Genomic DNA, 17,923 nt, shown 5'->3' with positions numbered 1-17,923 from the left:
ACAAACAAGATGTAGTTTTTGAGACCAAAGCACTGAAAATCCCTTCCTCAGTAAGTTTGCTTTGCTACTTCTCTGTTAAAACCTACTTCATCAACTAAATACACTTCCCTCCCAGTATCTTTGTTCAGTGTACATTTTTGACAAAGACACATTGATCAATTAAAGGAATTATATAAATATAAGTCACTATTCTGGTTTTTCCACCTATGGTGTACAAGGACTGTATGACTATTAGCCCGGAGAAAGAGAGAGCAGTTCACCTTTTCAATGTGTTCACTGCTAATAAAGGAAAGAAACTGAAAACAAAAAGAGATACAGTCTTTCACTAGTTCTTGGCAGTAATTTCCTACCTGCTGGCTTGGTGTCTGTAATGATAACCATCAGCATTATACACGGATGAATGCCTTTATGAATTTTTTTATAATAAATCAATAAATGTATTAAACTGATTTGCTGCAGAGCCCAGAATTCTGAGAGTATGGGCCAAAGATTGCACTGTCAGTTCACACAAGTGGATTTGGTAACTACTTAAAACATAACGCACAAGAAATAATAAACACAAGAAAGTCTGCATATGCTAGAAATCCAACACACACAAAATGCTGGAGGAACTCAGCAGATCAGGCAGTATCTATGGAAATGAATAAGGAGTCGACGTTTCAGGCTGAGACCCTTCTTCTGACTGTGAAGGGGAAAGATGCCAGAATAAAAAGGTGGGAGGGGAAGGAGAATAGGTAGAAGGTGATAGGTGAAGCCAATGTGGTTAGGAAAGGTAAAGGGCTGGAGAGGAAGGAATCTGATAGGAGGCGAGAGTGGACCATAGAAGAATGGGCAGGAGGAGGTGATAGGTGGCTGAGAAGAGGTAAGAGGCCAGAGCAGGAAATAGAAGAAGTAGGGATGGTAAGGGAAAATGTTTACCTCAAGGAGAAATTGATGTTCATGCCATCAGGTTGGAGGTCGCCCAGACAGAATATAAGGTGTTGCTTCTCCACCCTGAGGGTGGCCTCATTTTGGTACAAGATGAGGCCATGGACCGACACCTTGGTATGAGAATGGGAATCTGTTTTAAAATGTTTGGCCAATGGGAAGTTCCACTTTTGGTGGATGGAGCGGAGGTGCTGAACGAAACAGTCTCCCAATTTATGACGGGTCTCAGCAATGTAGAGCAGGTTGCATCAGGAGCAGTGGAAAGTATAGACAAACTCAGCAGATTTGCAGGTGAAATGTTGCCTCACCTGGAAGGACTGTTTGGGGCTCTGAAGTAAGGTAAGGGAGGAAGTAGATGGGCAAGTGTAGCACTTTAGTCGCTTGCAGAGATAAGTGCCAGAAGGGAGATTAGTGGGGAGGGACAAATAGACAAGGGAGAAAGCAGGTGGGCGTGGGGAAGGCAAAGAATTGTTTAGTGATAGGCTCCCTTTGGAGATTCCGGAAATTGTGGAAGATGGTGCAGTGGATGTGGAGGCTGATGAATTGGTTGGTAAGGACAAGAAGAACTCTATATTGTGGCTGTGGGAAGGTGGGATGAGTGCGGATGTGCGAGAAATGGAAGAGATGTGGGTGAGGGCAGCCTCAATGGGGGAGGAACAGAAACCCCTATTTTTGAAAAAGGAGGACATCACTGATGTCTTGGAAAGGAAAGCTGCGTCTTGGAAATTGATGTGGTGGAAACAGAGGAACTGAGAAGAGGTAATATCATGTTTACAGGAGACAGTGTGGGAAGAGATATAATGAAGATAACCAAGCTAAGTTTATAAAAGATGTTGTTCGACAGTTCGTCTCCTGAGATGGGAGACAGAGAGATCAAGAAAGGGGAGGGAGGTGTCAGAAATGGACCAAGTGAATTTAATGGCAGGGTGGAAGTTCAAGGCAAATATGATGAAGTTGACCAACTTAGCATGGGTGCACGAAGCAACAGCAATGTAGTCAGCAATGCAGTGGAGGAAGAGTAAGGGAACATTTCCGGGGAAGGCTTGGTGCATGGAGTGTTCTACATAGCCATCAAAGAGGCAAGCATGGCTGAGGCCCACGTGGGTGACCATGGCCACAAGAAACGAAAGGCCAACAAGATCATCTTCACATCAGGAGTTCCCAACCTTTCTATGGTTCAGGTCCCTACCATTAACCGAGGTGGTCTGTAGACCCCAGATTGGGAACCGCTGCTCTAAGTAAAGACATTTCCCTACCCTGCCCCCATTCCCTTGGAATTCACCAACTACTCCAGAATTCTATTGATAATAAATTTGAACAAAAATCAATTCCTGTACCTCTATAGCCCACAGAAGAGAATTCCAAAGGCCATTAACCTTTCAGTGAAAGGATTTCTTCATTTCAGTCATAAATAGTCTACTCCTGTATTTGAGACTGCACTTTCGAATACTGGGAATCAACCTCCTCATATCTCCCACATGAAGGCTTTTAGAATTTGAATATTCCAGCGAGATCACCACTCGGTCTTTTAAACTCTGTGGCTCCTTCCATATGTTACACACCATCTAGTCTAGTAAATCTTTTCAAACAAGTGTATCCTTGTTTAAACAAGGAGCCCAGAATTGTGCACAATTCTCTGGGTGTGGTTTCACCAAAGCCTTGTGCCAGCAGAGGGATAGGACAATTCGAGGAAACTTTAAAAATACGGAAATAATCTAGAAGTCATCTTTGAATGTGGAAAATGTGGAATGTGGAAGGGATATTGGGGTTTACCTGTTACTTGGTCATCCGCACGGTTGGTGGCACTGCAGCACAAGCCCTTGCTGTGATTGGCGGAGGATGCGCCCCGGAAGTATTTGCCAGCGGTGTCCTTCCCCTTGACCCCCTTTTCCTTCTCTGTGGTGAGCACACTGATGGCGGCTTCCAAGCCTGTGGACTCGCAGGCCAGCACCGGCTTGTCCCGGTGGCAGTTGGCACTCGCCATCGGCGCCCCCGTCGTGTTGGCGGCCGGTGCCTTCTACGTTTGGAAGAAAAGGTCCGTGTCGAAGCGGAGCGAGAGGAAGGCGCCGGAGGGCAGCTCTAGTCCCGTGCCGAAAGAGGGGGCTGATCGAGCGGAGACCCCGACGGATAACCAGGTATGGGGGGAGGGAGAGGAGTAGAATAAACGCTGGGGAGAGGGGGAGCAAGGTGAACCCCGAGCAGACTGGCAGAAGGGGGCAGCGACAGAAACAAGAGGCAACCGTAAATCAGAAATCTGACCTAAACCAGAACATGCTAGAACTATCCGTCAGGTCTGTTGCAAGTTGAATGCGTCTCATTAGATGGATTGGGAGGGGGGAGGAGAGTGGTGGATTCTAGTGGAAGGTCATTGCTCTGCAACGTTAACTTAGCTTCACTTTCCACGGATCCTGTCTGACCTGTTCAGTCTGATCAGCAGTGTCTGTTTTATTTGGGCCAGTTATTGGGGGATGAAGATGAGCAGGAGCAACTGAATGAAGGAGAAGGGCGAGTCATATTGTGAAGACATAACAGACTAGAAAATTGTAGGAATTATGCATCTTACAGCTAGTTTTCATTTTAAACAATTTGTTCCAGCTACCCAGTCACAAATGAGAAAATCTGCAGGTGCTAGAAATGCAAGCAACACACACAAAGTGCTGGAGGAACTCAGCAGACCAGGGGAGCCTGAGCAGGTAGTGGGAGCTCCCCCCATCTTTTAAACCTCGTTATCTTTTTTTCCTCCAGTCCTGCTGTGAGGTCTCATCCCGAAACGTCAACTGTGCTGTTTTTCCATAGTTGTTGCCTGGCCTGCTGGGTTCCTCCAGCATTTTGTGTGTGTTGCTCCAGATATCCTTTTTGAGGTCATCATTTCTCACTCCTGTTGTCACCTTGTAGGGAAATAAACTTTCCCCTTTATACTCCTTTTATCCTTTTACTTTTCAAATATTGATTTTATTGCTCCTGAAAAGTGGATTCTCTATTCAGCACAAGGTATGGCTATGGGATGTAATAGCATGCAAAATGCTATTGCAGCTGCAATACAGCCACTGAGCCCTTTGTGCTTGCTGTACTTATGCTCTGGGGTTGTGACTGTGCACCATTTTTTTTTCATTAACCCCCGTATATCCAGGTAGTCTCAAAATATACTGAATGCATCATCTGAGCCTTCACTGTCCTCTTGGCTCCAAATTCCAAAAAAACAACTATGATTTGAGTGAAGGAATTTTTTCTTACTTAAGCCCATCAACCTTTCTGGGGCATAAGCTGCTGACTCCAGCTTACCAGAGCCCTCTGTCCTGGGCCAGTCTTTAAAGTTGTCCCCATCTTCGAAGATCCTTCCTCTCCCAGGGGTGAGGTCTTTGGAGTTTTTATCAGCGTTTCTGTAGTTCTGATTTTTAACGAGATGTCGTTATTACCCAATCCATCTCCTTTCGCAGCCAGGCTTGGGACCGTTCATGGCAGAATTAAATTTCTTCTTGGCTGTCCTGAATAGCTGACCTCCTTTATGATTTGCTGGCTCCTTGCTTGAAACATTCCCGCCAGGTGAAGTAGCAATTCTGCATTCGGTCTGTTGATCTCCCTAAGAATTTTGGTGCATTGAAATGAGATCACCTTGCTTTCTTTCAAACTCTGCAGAATATAAGCCTAATTTCTTTAATTTTTCCTTGTGTAATAAACCACCTATACAAATGATCAAACTGTTGAAAGTTAAGGAGTTGAGTCCTGACGAAGGATCTCGGCCCGAAACGTTGATTGCTCGTTTTGATGGATGCTACCTGTCCTGAGTCCATCCAGCTTGTTTGTGCGTGTTGATTTGACCACAGGATCTGCAGCATACTTTGTGTTTACTGAAAGTTAAGGATATTGCCTTAGTACATGGTTGGGTTGCATTGTTTTCAGATTGTGGCAATCTGTTTGCAAACATTTTGTTTCCATACGAGCAGACGACATCAGTGTGCTGTTCAGATGTTTTACATTTTCACCCCCTCATCGAATATTTGACTTATTAGCTGGAATCCTGTTTTTGCAATATCGTTGTCCTCTCAAAGGCAGTTCAGCACTAGAGTTCAATAACTGAAGTATTTTTTTTGTCCTTTCATAACTTAATTTAACAGATTTCTTCTCTTTCCCAATGTCCTTTGTTATGTGTTCAGTGGGGGCTGGTGTTGGGACCAATTCTTTTTACATTCTATGTCAGTGATTTGGATGATGGAATTGATGGCTTTGTTGCAATGTTTGCAGGCTTTAGGTGGAGGGGCAGGTGATTTTGAGAAGTAGAGAGACTACAGAAGGACTTGGATTAAAAGAATAGGCAAAGAAATAGCAGTTGGAATAGTGCTGGTCTTGTGCTTTGGTTGAAGTAAAAGGGTTGGCTATTTACTAAATGGAGAAAAACTACAAAAAACTGAGGCACAAAGGGATTTAGGAGTCCTTGTGCAGGATTCCTTAAAGGTTAAGACGTGGTGAGGAAGATAAATGCAATGTTAGCATTCAAGAGCAGAATTATGTCATTGAGGACTCGAATATAAAATCAAGGATGTGATGTTGAGACTTTATAAAGCATTGGTGTGGCCTCACTTGGAGTATTGTGAACAGTCTTGGGCCCCTATGTTAGAAAGGATGTGCTGAAACTGGAGAAGGTTCAAAGGAGGCTCACTAAAGTGATTCCAGGATTGAATATGAAGAGAGTTTGATAGCTCTGGGCATATACTCACAAGAGTTCAGAAGAATGAGCGAAGGCCCCATTGAAACCTATGGAATGGTGAAAGGCCTTGATAGAGTGGAAGTGGACAGGATGTTGCCTATGGCCAAAGTGTCTTAAGACTAGAAGGCACAGCCTCAGAATGGAGGGGCTTCTGTTTTGAACAGAGATGAGGAATTTCTTTAGCTAGTGAATGGTGAGTCTGTGGAACTCTTTGCCACAGGCCTCTATGGAAGCCAAGTCTGTGTGTATATTTAAAGCAGAGGTGGATAGATCTTTGATTGGTCAGGCTATGAAGGGATACGGGGAGAACCAGGAGATTGGGGCTGAGAGGAAAATTGGATCAGCCCTGATGAATTGGCAGAGCTGACTCGATGGGCTAAATGGCCTAATTCTGCTCTTGTATCTTATGGTCTTACATTATTAACAAATACTGTATTATTTGTATCAGATGGCCATTGTGTTGAAGAGCCCTAATGCAAATTGGTTATATGTGATGGATGTGCATTCAGTTTTTCCCACATTGATGTCCTCTTTGATTTCAGCTTCACTGCTGAAGTAGTTGGAAACTGGCCATTTATACTAATTGATGCAGGGAAGCAAAACTAACATTTTCTCGTAGCTGAAGGGAAAGGAGAAGGAACAGAAAATGATTGCTTTCAGAAATAAGGAATCCATTCCCAGTGGTAAGAGGGATGATGTTCGTACTTTTTGTTTCCTAAAGATTTGTTTTCTGTGTCCAAGCTGTTTGAGTTGGTGTGAATTGAAATGTTAATGTTTAAGGAGATACGAAAAGTTACACTAAATGTGTTTAATAATTAATTTAGAAAAATGCTGTAGAACCTGAGGATTGCCAGATAATGTAATACCTTAAATTACAATGTCCAGGGAATCATTAGCTATACAGAGTTATTTCCAATGGCAGAGGAATGATTATGATTGGAGATTGCAGTCATGGACAAGTGAAATAGATTGTGTCTCAGGATAGAAAGCAGAGTGAGGATAAAGGTTTGTGACTTAGAATGTAGACTTGTTGTGGGTATGTGCACAGAATGATACCTGGTACAGGCCAGTTCAACTACTGTAAAGAAAACGTTGACATTAGAGATACAAGAAAGATTGGAGATACTGGAAATCTGGAACAAAAAAGTGCTAGAGGAATTCCTCCAGAATCTTGTGTGTTGCTGCTGATGACTTCCAAATGATAAACACAAGAAGTTCTGCAGAATCTGGAAATCCAGGGTAACTCGCACAAAATGCTGGAGGAACTCAGCAGGTCTGGCACCATCTATGGAGAGGAATAAAGAGCTGACATTTCAAGCCAAAGCACTTCATTAGGACTCTCTTCAGAAGATTCCTCTCCATAGATGCTACCTTAAGATGTGTGCCACTTCAAAATTATGTAAGTTTTTGATAGCAGATGTAAAGGAAATTGTTTCAGTTTGGCAGCACACAACACAGGATGAACAATGTGATAGTAACCAATAAGGAGGGAGCTGGGCTGAAACTTTTTCCTATAGAATACTAACACTGGAATTCGCTGCAGTAAGGAGTTATGAAGTGAATAACCAGGAAAGGCTGCACAGTCATATGAAGGAGAAGGAAATAGACTGATATGTTTTAGATTACAAAATATAGGGGGGGGGGCTCAAATAAACTACAGATGATAACTAGGTGGGGTAAATGGCTTTTTTATATTCATTGAAAGGATGTGGACTTTGCAGGCAGAGCCAGCATTTATTTGCCCATCCCTTATTGTCCTTGAAAAAGTACTGCTGTTGTGCCACATTACTTTTCTCTGATAAAACTTTTGTGCCACTTTACTAAGTTGAGTTTTATTTCCTTAGAGTATGCTGGATCAGGCTCAATCTGCAAAGAATAAAGGAAACAAGTATTTTAAAGCTGGAAAATTTGAACAAGCTATTCAGTGTTACACTGAGGCAATAAGCTTGTGTCCTTTGGACCAGAAGCAAGACCTTTCAACTTTTTACCAGAATCGGGCTGCAGCATTTGAACAGCAGGTATGTAATACTTAAAGCTGAGCTTACCTAAATATTAGCTATAAGGATGATGTTGGCAGTGTAGAATGTTAAGTTAGAGAGTAAATTGCTGAGAGAGTGAAGACAGCTATCCAAAATAATTATGTATGAGTTATGAAAGCAGAGAGCAATTTTTAAAAATATCAAGCCAGAAAATATATTCTTCTGAAACTTTGTCAGTTCTACAAGTTGGAATACCAAAATTTATTCAATATATAGTTGGTGAAAAAAAGAATTTCATAAATCAGTGGTCTTCAACTTCTAACTCCAAAACTCTTGTCAATGCAATCTTTTGTCTTCAAAATCAAAATACCGTTTCCACGTGTATTTTTTTAATTTAGGCTTTGTCCTGCAAATTTTTTGTGAGCTTGGAATATTGGAGACTGCTTTGTTTAATACTCCTCCAAATATAGAAAGGCCTAAATAGAGTAGATGTGGAGAGGATGTTTCCAATAGTAGAATTATGTTTTTCCTCCTATATTATGTGTTGCATTGAACTGCTGTTAGTATGTTACGACACATGCTGGTGATGACCTGATCCTGAGAGCCAAGGACCAGAGAGTGCAGACTCAGAATACAAGAACAGAGATAAGGAGAGTGTTAAATTTGGAATTCATTGCCACAGGCGGCTGAGGAGGCTAAATTGTTAGGTATTTTTAAAGTTCTTGATTAGGGATGGAGAATATGGTTGAGAGGGGAAAATAAATTGAATGGCAGAGCAGACTTGAAAGACCGAATAATCTAATTTTGGTTAAGTTGTATATAATTTCTAAATTCATAGATGATGCCACATTGAATTTGATTGTTATGTGTGTGGATGACCTTGAGGTTAAATTCATAGAGGGGGCAAGTCATTCATAAATACATAGTAATACATTTTGGTAGGGAGAAAAGTGAGAGCCCTTACTACCTCAAAGGTTCAAATTAAGGTGCAAGATAAAGGGACAAAGTGACCTGAATAAATTAATATTTACTAAAAATTTATGCCACAGGATGGCAAAGCCATTAAAAGAAAGTCAAGACTTGAGTTGTGCAGAAATTCTGGTGTGGTCTAATTAGTTTGAAAGCCATTTTAGTGTAGAGTATATTCTGTGTAAATTGGGTTATTCAATTGAAGATAGGTCCAACCATCAGTGACCTACTTTAAATCTTAAGGTCAAAAGTAGGGATTTAGCCAATGATTGCATAATGTTCAGCACCATTTATGACTCCAATAATGAAGCTATGTCCAAATGCAAGCAAATCCTGAATGATATCCAGAATTAGGCTGATAGGGGAAAGTGACAGTTGTGCCTCACAAGTTACAGGCAATGATGATTTCCAACAATGAAAATGTAATGGCAAACCTCTATTGTTGGGTCAAAACTCTGGAGCACTCTCCCTGAAAGCTTTGTGGGTATACCCATGCCTTGACTGCAGTTGCTTGAGAAGGCAGCTCATAAGCACCTTCTCCAGGACAATTGGTGACGAATAATTAAAACACTGGCTCAGCCTGCAAAACACATCTCTTGAATTAATTTTAAATGTATGGTATCAGAAACTTCAGATGAATTGGTGTTGATTTGAAAATAGAACAAGTTCTGCAAACGGTAGACTCATTAGTCTTCTAGGGTAATGGAAGAAACAATTGTTGGAGAGAATTCTTTATGGTAGTAATGCACAATCCTGCCTTCGACATTAATGGAAATGAATAGTGTTAATCAGTGTTTTCCACTTGGCCGCAATCGTTATCTGCAGTGCATCAACTGTTGTTTGTGGATAAATCAGTTGCAACCACGTCCCTGTAGTTGTAAAGCTGCCCCAGTTTGCAGTGTGGACTCTGCCCTTCTGAAGGCACCTTGGATGAGATCATCATTGTGACAGTTCTAAGAGCAACCAGAGAGCAGCACCAGCCAATTGACATGGTTTATGTTCGCCTCACTAAAACTGTTTGACCATAGTGTCCGAGTGGGGAAGGTGGAGTATTTTGACGTGCTGAAATTCAGTGGCCCATAGAAATGTATTCCCATATTGTATTTGTTTCATGATGTAAGTAAATCATGATCCTAACTAATGTTTCTACAGGAGTGATCCTAACTAATCAGTCTAAAGACAAGTATCAAACAAGGCTGCAGAATTGCCATAAAACTTCATGCAGTCTCTCCATAATACCACACCTCTCCATCAACAAAATACCTGAAGAGTTGGAGCTAATGGAAAACTGTTCAATTTAGTAACTACACTCCAGAGCAAAGGACTTGTGAACCTCAGTCATTGAGCAGCAACTATAGAGATTTTGCCCACAATTAAAGATCAAGCCATCTTCAACTTGTTTATGAAACATATGAGAGGATGGGTCTTTAACTCAACACGTACAAAACAAAGATGCTCAATCAACCAGTCCATCTTCTACCCACCCCACCAATAATAATGATTGATAGTGAGATTCTGAAAATATCGTCTGCTATATGCTCCTTGTTCACCACTTTTCTATGACAACAGAAAATTTGGAATTTGCCATAATCTTCAATTAATTATTTTGGTAAATTGAGGTAAAAGCTATTCAAAGGTCACACCCGTAGACTAAACTGAACCCTGCGTTGTTACATATTGAATTAAATAAAATAGCATTTTTATCTCTTTTATACTTTGTTCCTGCCTGTAAAACTTAATTCTAAATTATGTCACATATTACAATATTACCTATCAAAAACAATAGTGTATTTGGAGATTGTTCGGAATTCTGTTCTGTTCGCAAAAAACGGCATTCTAGAATGCCTGGGGCAGCTGTTGCTTGCAAAGCTGCATTACTTGCATTACACTACTGTTTCCACAGCACATCCACAATAATAGAATGCTGTGTCTTGAGGTACCCTGATTGGGTGGGGTGAAAGAGCTTACTTACCTTATGTGGACAATAGATTTTCTAATATATGGAAAGCCTGTATACAATTATATGCATTAGCAGCGTTAGTTTAAATGTCAACACTCTACAGTCTGGTGTTTGATCCTGGAACAAAATCAACGATTTTTTTAACAATGCAACATGTTTGTATTGCAGCAAAAATGGAAGGAAGTTGCTGAGGACTGCTCCAAGGCTGTAGAGCTCAACCCCAAATACATAAAAGCATTATACCGCCGTGCAAAGGCTTATGAGAAACTAGATAATAAGAAGGAGTGCCTGGAAGGTTTGTATTTGGTCTTTGCCTGAAGCTGATTTTGTTCCTACATCATCAGTTTTCTCCACATCTGTTTTATAGACAGTTTTCTGGGATTCATTCTCAGATAATCATCATTTGTAATTTTTCTAAAACAAAAGCTAGGTAACGAAAATCAGTTAAAACGAACCTTTAGCAGAGTTACACCTATTCCTGGTTTACCACAGTGCAGTTTTCAGTTTCAGCTCTTAGTAGCATCTAGAAATGGGAACTTAACTGAATTTTAGATATAATGCAGTGATCTTTCAAGTGTGTATGAGACCCTCCATTGGTTGGGGTTGTACATAAATATCTTGTCCTATCTACATGATATGCAAGCCATGGAAGTACAATATGGTGAGCAAGCTGTTGCCCATGCTGCAGGCTCGCCCCGCTCCATGCAGCTGATGGATCTCTATGAACAGCAGAGACTAATACAGTTTGACACCAGTGGAGCTGAAGGAGCTGCCAGTCAGTGTTGAACTCAATTATCTTAGGGACTCCAGCTCCAGATTTTTCCTTGGGGTTTACTCGTGAGTGGAGGTTTGAGATCAGAGTTTTTCTTTTCCTAAATGAGCTGCCAACCATGACTGATGAGCCCCATCTGCTCAAAGTGACTGTTTTAGGGCACCAGCAACCCACCTTTGTCTCTTCTGTCAGTAGAAACGAATCATTCTCTGATCTTAATTACGTTTCCAGGACAAGGGAACAAATACATTTAAATTCCAATTTTCATACTGCAGCTTAAAGACTTGAAATTCTATATGCATTTCATGGGAGGAAAGAAATGCAACTTAAAATCATAGTCAAAAAAATCTAGATTTGTTGATCTACTTTTACTTCTAGGGCATGTTCAGAATAATTTATTATTTAAGTTTTGCACCAAAAAAGTGAAATGCTGAAAACAGCAACATTTTGCAAAAAATTAAGTTTTCACCCACTAATTTCTTCCTGCTTGTTGAAGTGAAGAATAAATAGGGACCCACATCATCCCTTTAAAAATAAGAAGCATAGTAACAATATTATTACATCTAAAGAATGGTCTTGGCCCGCAACGTTTACTACTCTCTATTCCATAGATGCTACCTGGCCTGCTGAACTCCTCAAGAATTTTGTGTGCTGACTGCATCTAAGACATTCCTCTCCCCCCCCCACCAACAACTTTGGGATAGCAATTGGGATTGGGATTCATTCAAGCTACCATGAATTCACCAGCTTGTTAATTGTTTTATGCTGTAGCTTCCCATTTAGATTCAAGTTAATTATACAGAATTATTACTTTATAGAAAAGATGGCCAAAGGTAGTATAATAGTAGCATTATTTGATCTGTTGTGTTCCAGATCACCGCATGTTTGTTTTGCTCTCTCATTCAATTTTTAAACAAGTTGATTGTAAAAGTCTTAGACGCGTGTATATAGCTAGGGTGTCTAAGACTTTTACTGTACTGTAGAAGTATTTTGTACAGTACTGTACTACTGCCACAAAAAAAAACAAATTTCATGATGTGAGTGATGATAAACCTGATTCTGATATGGGTCTCTATTGTGGACTGAGAGTGAGAGGTGGGCAAGGAGAGGGAAATCATGGTTGGGAAAAGGGAAAGGGAATGGAAAGCACCAGAGAGACATTTTATAATGATCAATGAGTCAATTGTTTGGAATCAAATCACCATGCCCGGGTCTCAGGGCTGGGTGTATCTGAACAGTGCCACTGCCCCCCACTGGCCTCTGGCACTCCACTGCCGCTCCACAGCACTTCACAACACCATTCTCAACATCTTTTGCTCCCGCCTGATTTACAAGCTCATTTTCCAGTCCACATTGACAAATACAGTACTGTGCAAAAGTCTTGGGTACCACACGTAGCTATATCTTTGCACAGTACTGTATGCCATGAATTTCTTTTTTAAATTGAGACTTTAAACATCGCTGAGGATGGTTGTCAGTGTTCTTGTTGGAAATATATTTAGTATCTTTGCATTTTTTCAGATGTTACTGCAGTTTGTATCTTGGAAGGATTCCAAAACCAACAAAGTATGCTGCTTGCTGATAAAGTCCTTAAACAACTTGGAAAGGAGAAAGCCAAAGAAAAGTATAAGGTTAGTGGCTAAAGTACTATAGAAGCTTGTTAGAAATGTCAGTGTGAAATTCTTTTCTCAAGCAGAACAATGCAATCAGTGTTTTCATCTGCCAGAATGAGAATGCAAGTACACGATTTTGTTTCAAGTATACCCCATTACAGTCTACTAATATTTGTTCAGAAGCCAGCAACACTCAAACTTTTGAAAGACTTGGCTATCAGACAGTTGAATAGCAAGGGAACATCCGTAAAAGCTCAAACAGAAGAACTTTGGAAGTGTGACGGAAAACGATGATGCAGGTGTACTGATGGGGTTTAGGGAGGGTTAAGAAATGTGCAAAGTGGTAAAGCACTATGGTAAGTTCCTTAACTACAGACAAGAAAGAGGAAACTAAAGTAGTGTGGTATTCACAAGGCAGTATCTAATTGTGGAATCAGAAGGCAGTGGTGCTATGAGAGGTGTGCTGCTAAGGACACATTATTGAGGAAAGCAGCATGTATGAAGATTGTAAAGTTAAGGAGGCTGCATAAAATGGCTGATTTTAAGTCCCAGCAAATTCCTGAGGTGGGATCCCACTTAATAAGGTGCAATGTTAACTAAGAGATCATTTTGAAGATGGAATAATAATTATATGAAATAGGAGCAGGAATCAATTTTGTGGCTGCCTGAGCCTGTTCTCACTTAAGGACGTTGTGTCCAATCTGATATTTGGCCTCCACTTCACAACTTGATAATTTGTTAATCTTGATTTTCTCCTTTAACCAAAAATTTCAACTATGGTAATAGTTTCAGCCTTGAATGTACAATTTCTACTTCCAGCTTCCTCAGGGTGAAGCATTCCAAAGATTCGATTCCTCTGTAAGAAGAAATCCCTTCTTATCCTGTATTGAAAGCCTGATCCTTTATCCTGACCCTGTTCCTCAAGTCAAGATTCCCCACCAAGGGAAATAGCTTCGCAACATTCATCAAAACAAGAGCCTTTGCTGAAATTAGCCTGTTAATTTCCAAGACTCTGGAGAGCAGAAACTCCCTCAGCTTATCTTTTCTCACTAAACAGTCCTTCATTCTTGGACTTAATGTCATTAATCTAAGCTGTGCTTCCAAAACCAATAATTTCTTCCTTAATTAGGATTGTTCAGAAGGCTGTGACAGATCAGGAACAGCAGCATTGAGCAATGGGGACGGTTTGGTAATGGGAATGACAGGAAGCAAGTTGAGAGAAACTGGGGTGATTCAAAAAGTTCAGTGATAGCAGAAGTTCCAGTCAGATAAAACTTAAATTGGCGTGATTAGTATTAGGGAAGCAGTGAAGAAGCCAGAGCAGTTGAAGCAACAGAATGGATGCTCTGTGTTTTTAATACGGTATATACAAGCATGTGAATCCATTATCATTGGTGTATTGACCATGGTCAAAATCGTGTGAGCGATTGTGGCACAGAGTTCATAGAAAATCATGGTTGATACTGCTTTCCAAGGGTGATTATCTTTACTGCCAAATGATGCAGCAAATGATTTTTCCAAACCAAGAACTGAGAGATGTCTTCACAAGAGATGATTGAGAGTATGTGACGTTGGGTGATACATTTTGAAATCCTTGCAGACCTGGTGTATTTATCAGTATTTGGATAGTAAGTGCTTGGGTCAGTTGGCATTAGCTTCTCTCTTCCTATATTTTACCTTCTGTCATTTGTGAGTGAACACTTGCTTATCAGTGATAATAACAGTAAATACAGTATGTAGTCGAGCACTACCATAAATAGTGAAGTGAGTCATTGTTTTCAATGATGAATTTGGTCAAAATAGCTAAGGAATAGGCTTGCAGATGAAACTAGTGCTACATGCATAACTCTGAAAGCAACAAAATACAAGCAGGATGTAAGATATTTATATCACTAGTGCAGCAACAAATAAGAATTCTTTAGTAAATGCTGAAATGAAAATATCCTGTATTTTGTACAGGTTTAGAGTCTTATGAAGTATTTTACTATTTTGGGAATCTTCTGACTTTCTTGTTTTCTTGTTTTTTATTTTAGAATAGAGAGCCCCTGATGCCCTCCCCACAGTTCATCAAATCATACTTTAATTCATTTACTGATGATATCATCTCACAGCCTTTGCTTAAAGGTGAAAAGCCTGACGAAGACAAGGATAAAGAAGGTGAAGCTGCTGATGTCAGGAGAACAGGAAGGTGATCAATGTCTTTCAAGCATTAATAGAAGGTTTCACAATATAGTTCATTTCAGGTCAGAAAGGTCCTGTTTATTAATCCATGATTGTATTGAGTGAATTTGTTACCCTTGGGCCAGCAGAAATTTGTTCTCATCTTATGCTCTGGCCAGTGGGATAGTGGCATCTGCACCGGGTTTCAGGGCGAATGGTCCTGGGTTCAAAGCCAGCCAGCCCCTTGCACGCTTTCCATCTGTGCCAAGCTGAGTGTTGAGCTAGCAATTTGGCCTTGTAAAAAAAAGACACGTGCTAAGGAAACGGCAAAACAATGCTGTCTGATGCACCACAAGGCATGTAAAGGAACAACAATAATCTTATGGCTAGAAAGAATTGAAATCACTGGCAATTTACTGATGCTGTTTGAAGTTTTTTTTTTCGGTAATAGGATCTACCTAGCTTTTGATTGGTCTTTAATTATTTGAATCATCCTGAAGTCACCAATATTAATTGAAGAAGAAAGAGTGATTAGTTGTAAGGATTTGCTGTGGCTCCTGTAAACTTTTAGCAGGTCTGTTGGCTCATGAGACTCATAGAATGGACAGAAAATACTCGTCAATAACGCTATTCAGTCATGATACTTTTTTACTTGTATTTTTCAGGTCTGGTTACCTGAAGGCAAAACAGTACATGGAAGAAGAGAACTATGACAAAATTATTAGTGAATGCACTAAAGAGATAGACACAAAGGGAAAATATGTGGCAGAAGCCTTGTTGCTTCGGGCTACCTTCTACCTGCTAATAGGCAATGCAGCAGCTGCTCAACCAGACCTTGATATGGTTATTAGTATGGAAGATGCAAATGTGAAAGTAGGTGCTTCATCTAACTTTCCTTTCATTTTACCAATGTTGAAATAAGAATGTTGTCCTTGTAAGGAAAAATTAACTGTTCAACTTTTACTTTTATAAGTTCTTCAATTATTGGTCATTAAGAATGTCTCAATACAATGTTTAACAATCTCCTATGTTCCTGTAACCAACATCCTCTAGAAGTTGAATATAATGGTATTCAGTTAACAGCCTTAAAATAATAAGTTGAATTAGTTTTATTTCCACATGCAAAGTGCTGCAGTATTGCACCTTACCTATTGTAAAATGTGGGTGACCAAAGCATGCAGTCAGCATCTCATGTAACAAGTAAGCTCAAAGAAAGGAATTATTAAGTAATATTCTGCCATCTGTATTTATCCTTCAGCTGCGAGCTAACGCATTGATCAAACGTGGAAGCATGTACATGCAGCAACAACAGTCAAAGCTGTCAACACAAGATTTCAACATGGCTGCTGATATTGATCCTCAAAATGCTGATGTTTACCATCATCGTGGACAGGTGAGGAGCTAGGTTTGTCTGTACCACTGCAAGCTCTTAGTGGGATTTTTAAAAACCAGCAGATTTCTGATTAATTGGGAAAGTGGATTAATCATGCAGCACTATTGAAGTAAATTTCTTTGTTTAATTGTTTTCAATGTTAGTGACAGTGACAGGGCTGCATTTATTCCCCATGTCTAATAATTGTGGTAAACTGGACTAAACTTCTTTCAGACAAGACTGCGGTTAATCCTGCTTCTTGCTGACAACTTTTGCATAAAGAATTAACGGGAGAAGCTGTTTTTGTTTTTTCTTTTCTCTATCTCAGCCACCAGTCATGTATCATCTTAGTGTCTCTGTCCTATGTTTGGTATACTTGTCAGAGTGATGAGTGTTGGGATAATGCCTATGATCTCCTAATTTCGGCCTGATTGTATTACTTGGATTTGTGGTAATTTTGCTTATAGTTGAAGATTTTACTTGACAACGTTGAGGAGGCTGTGGATGATTTTGATGAGTGCATTAGGCTGCGGCCGGACTCTGCTCTAGCACAAGCCCAGAAGTGCTTTGCTTTGGTAAGCAGTCTACCTATAATTTTATTCAGTAAATTCTATTACTGGTAAATGTCTTACCACATACTGCAGCTGCTGCTTGAATATTCATTGAGAAGGATCAATAATTCAATTCCATTCAAGTTTAATTGTCATTCAACCCTACATGAGTACAGCCAAATGAGACAATGTTATTCCAGGGCCAAGGTGCAAAACACAACACCAATGGTCACACAGCACAAAGCACACATAGCACATAAAAGATAGCAAGCACATAAAAATATCAGTAAGACACAGCCATGCAGAGAGAAAGGTCCGGACTAGAGCCATGGATACTGCAGAAGTCTGCAGTCGACTGTCAGTAGTACTTCACTAACAGGTATTTATGTGAGTTAACCCTTTGGAGTCAGGTTTAGTTTCCTTTACAACACTTTTCCCCGATGATGTTATTTGGAAATGCCAGTTTTCACAGGAGAACTGATGAATTCCAAATCTGCCTCACCATTACATCCATTCATTCATCCATACATTGTTGTCATCATTTTCAAGTGCTTACCACAGAAAGGCCAAAATAAGCCACATTTTCCTTATGACCAACTAATTCTATTCTATCTCATAGAATCTTGCATGCTCTGTTCCAACTTATTCCCTGCTTGCCATCTTGGGCTTAGTTCAGTAATGCAACAATTGGATATATTCTCTCCAAGTAATATACATTATAGCTGGATTTTACCACTGCTTTTTGTCATCCACATCTTCAGATAAGAATGCTACCTTTACTAGTGCCGGTGTTCCCATTGCCCAGGTCCTTCCCATTATCCTCTGATGTGCTATAATGCATATAAATAATCTTCAGGATTATGATCCTCCCCCTTTGTCTTCTCTGCGAATCAGATATTTCTTGGCTTGTGTCCT

At 40.3% G+C, this 17,923-nt stretch overlaps 1 protein-coding gene across 1 annotated transcript in view; it reads left to right on the top strand.

The window, feature by feature from the left end:
• Nucleotides 1-2,806: 2,806 nt before the first annotated feature.
• Nucleotides 2,807-17,923, top strand: part of tomm70a (translocase of outer mitochondrial membrane 70 homolog A (S. cerevisiae)) — a 29,526-nt gene continuing 14,409 nt past the window's right edge. Inside the window, exons 1-8 of the mRNA XM_059968636.1 lie at nt 2,807-3,062; nt 7,477-7,650; nt 10,709-10,835; nt 12,834-12,943; nt 14,959-15,113; nt 15,751-15,958; nt 16,344-16,478; nt 16,925-17,032. Of these exons, the coding sequence (XP_059824619.1) occupies nt 2,841-3,062; nt 7,477-7,650; nt 10,709-10,835; nt 12,834-12,943; nt 14,959-15,113; nt 15,751-15,958; nt 16,344-16,478; nt 16,925-17,032 (1,239 nt within the window). The 5' untranslated portion in view covers nt 2,807-2,840. The remainder of the gene's footprint in view (nt 3,063-7,476; nt 7,651-10,708; nt 10,836-12,833; nt 12,944-14,958; nt 15,114-15,750; nt 15,959-16,343; nt 16,479-16,924; nt 17,033-17,923) is intronic.

Source organism: Hypanus sabinus, chromosome 4 (genome assembly GCF_030144855.1).
Source record: "Hypanus sabinus isolate sHypSab1 chromosome 4, sHypSab1.hap1, whole genome shotgun sequence".
Taxonomy (NCBI): Eukaryota; Metazoa; Chordata; class Chondrichthyes; order Myliobatiformes; family Dasyatidae; genus Hypanus; species Hypanus sabinus.
Note: the sequence above shows the minus strand (reverse complement) of the source record. Positions and strands in the feature narration are given on the sequence as shown.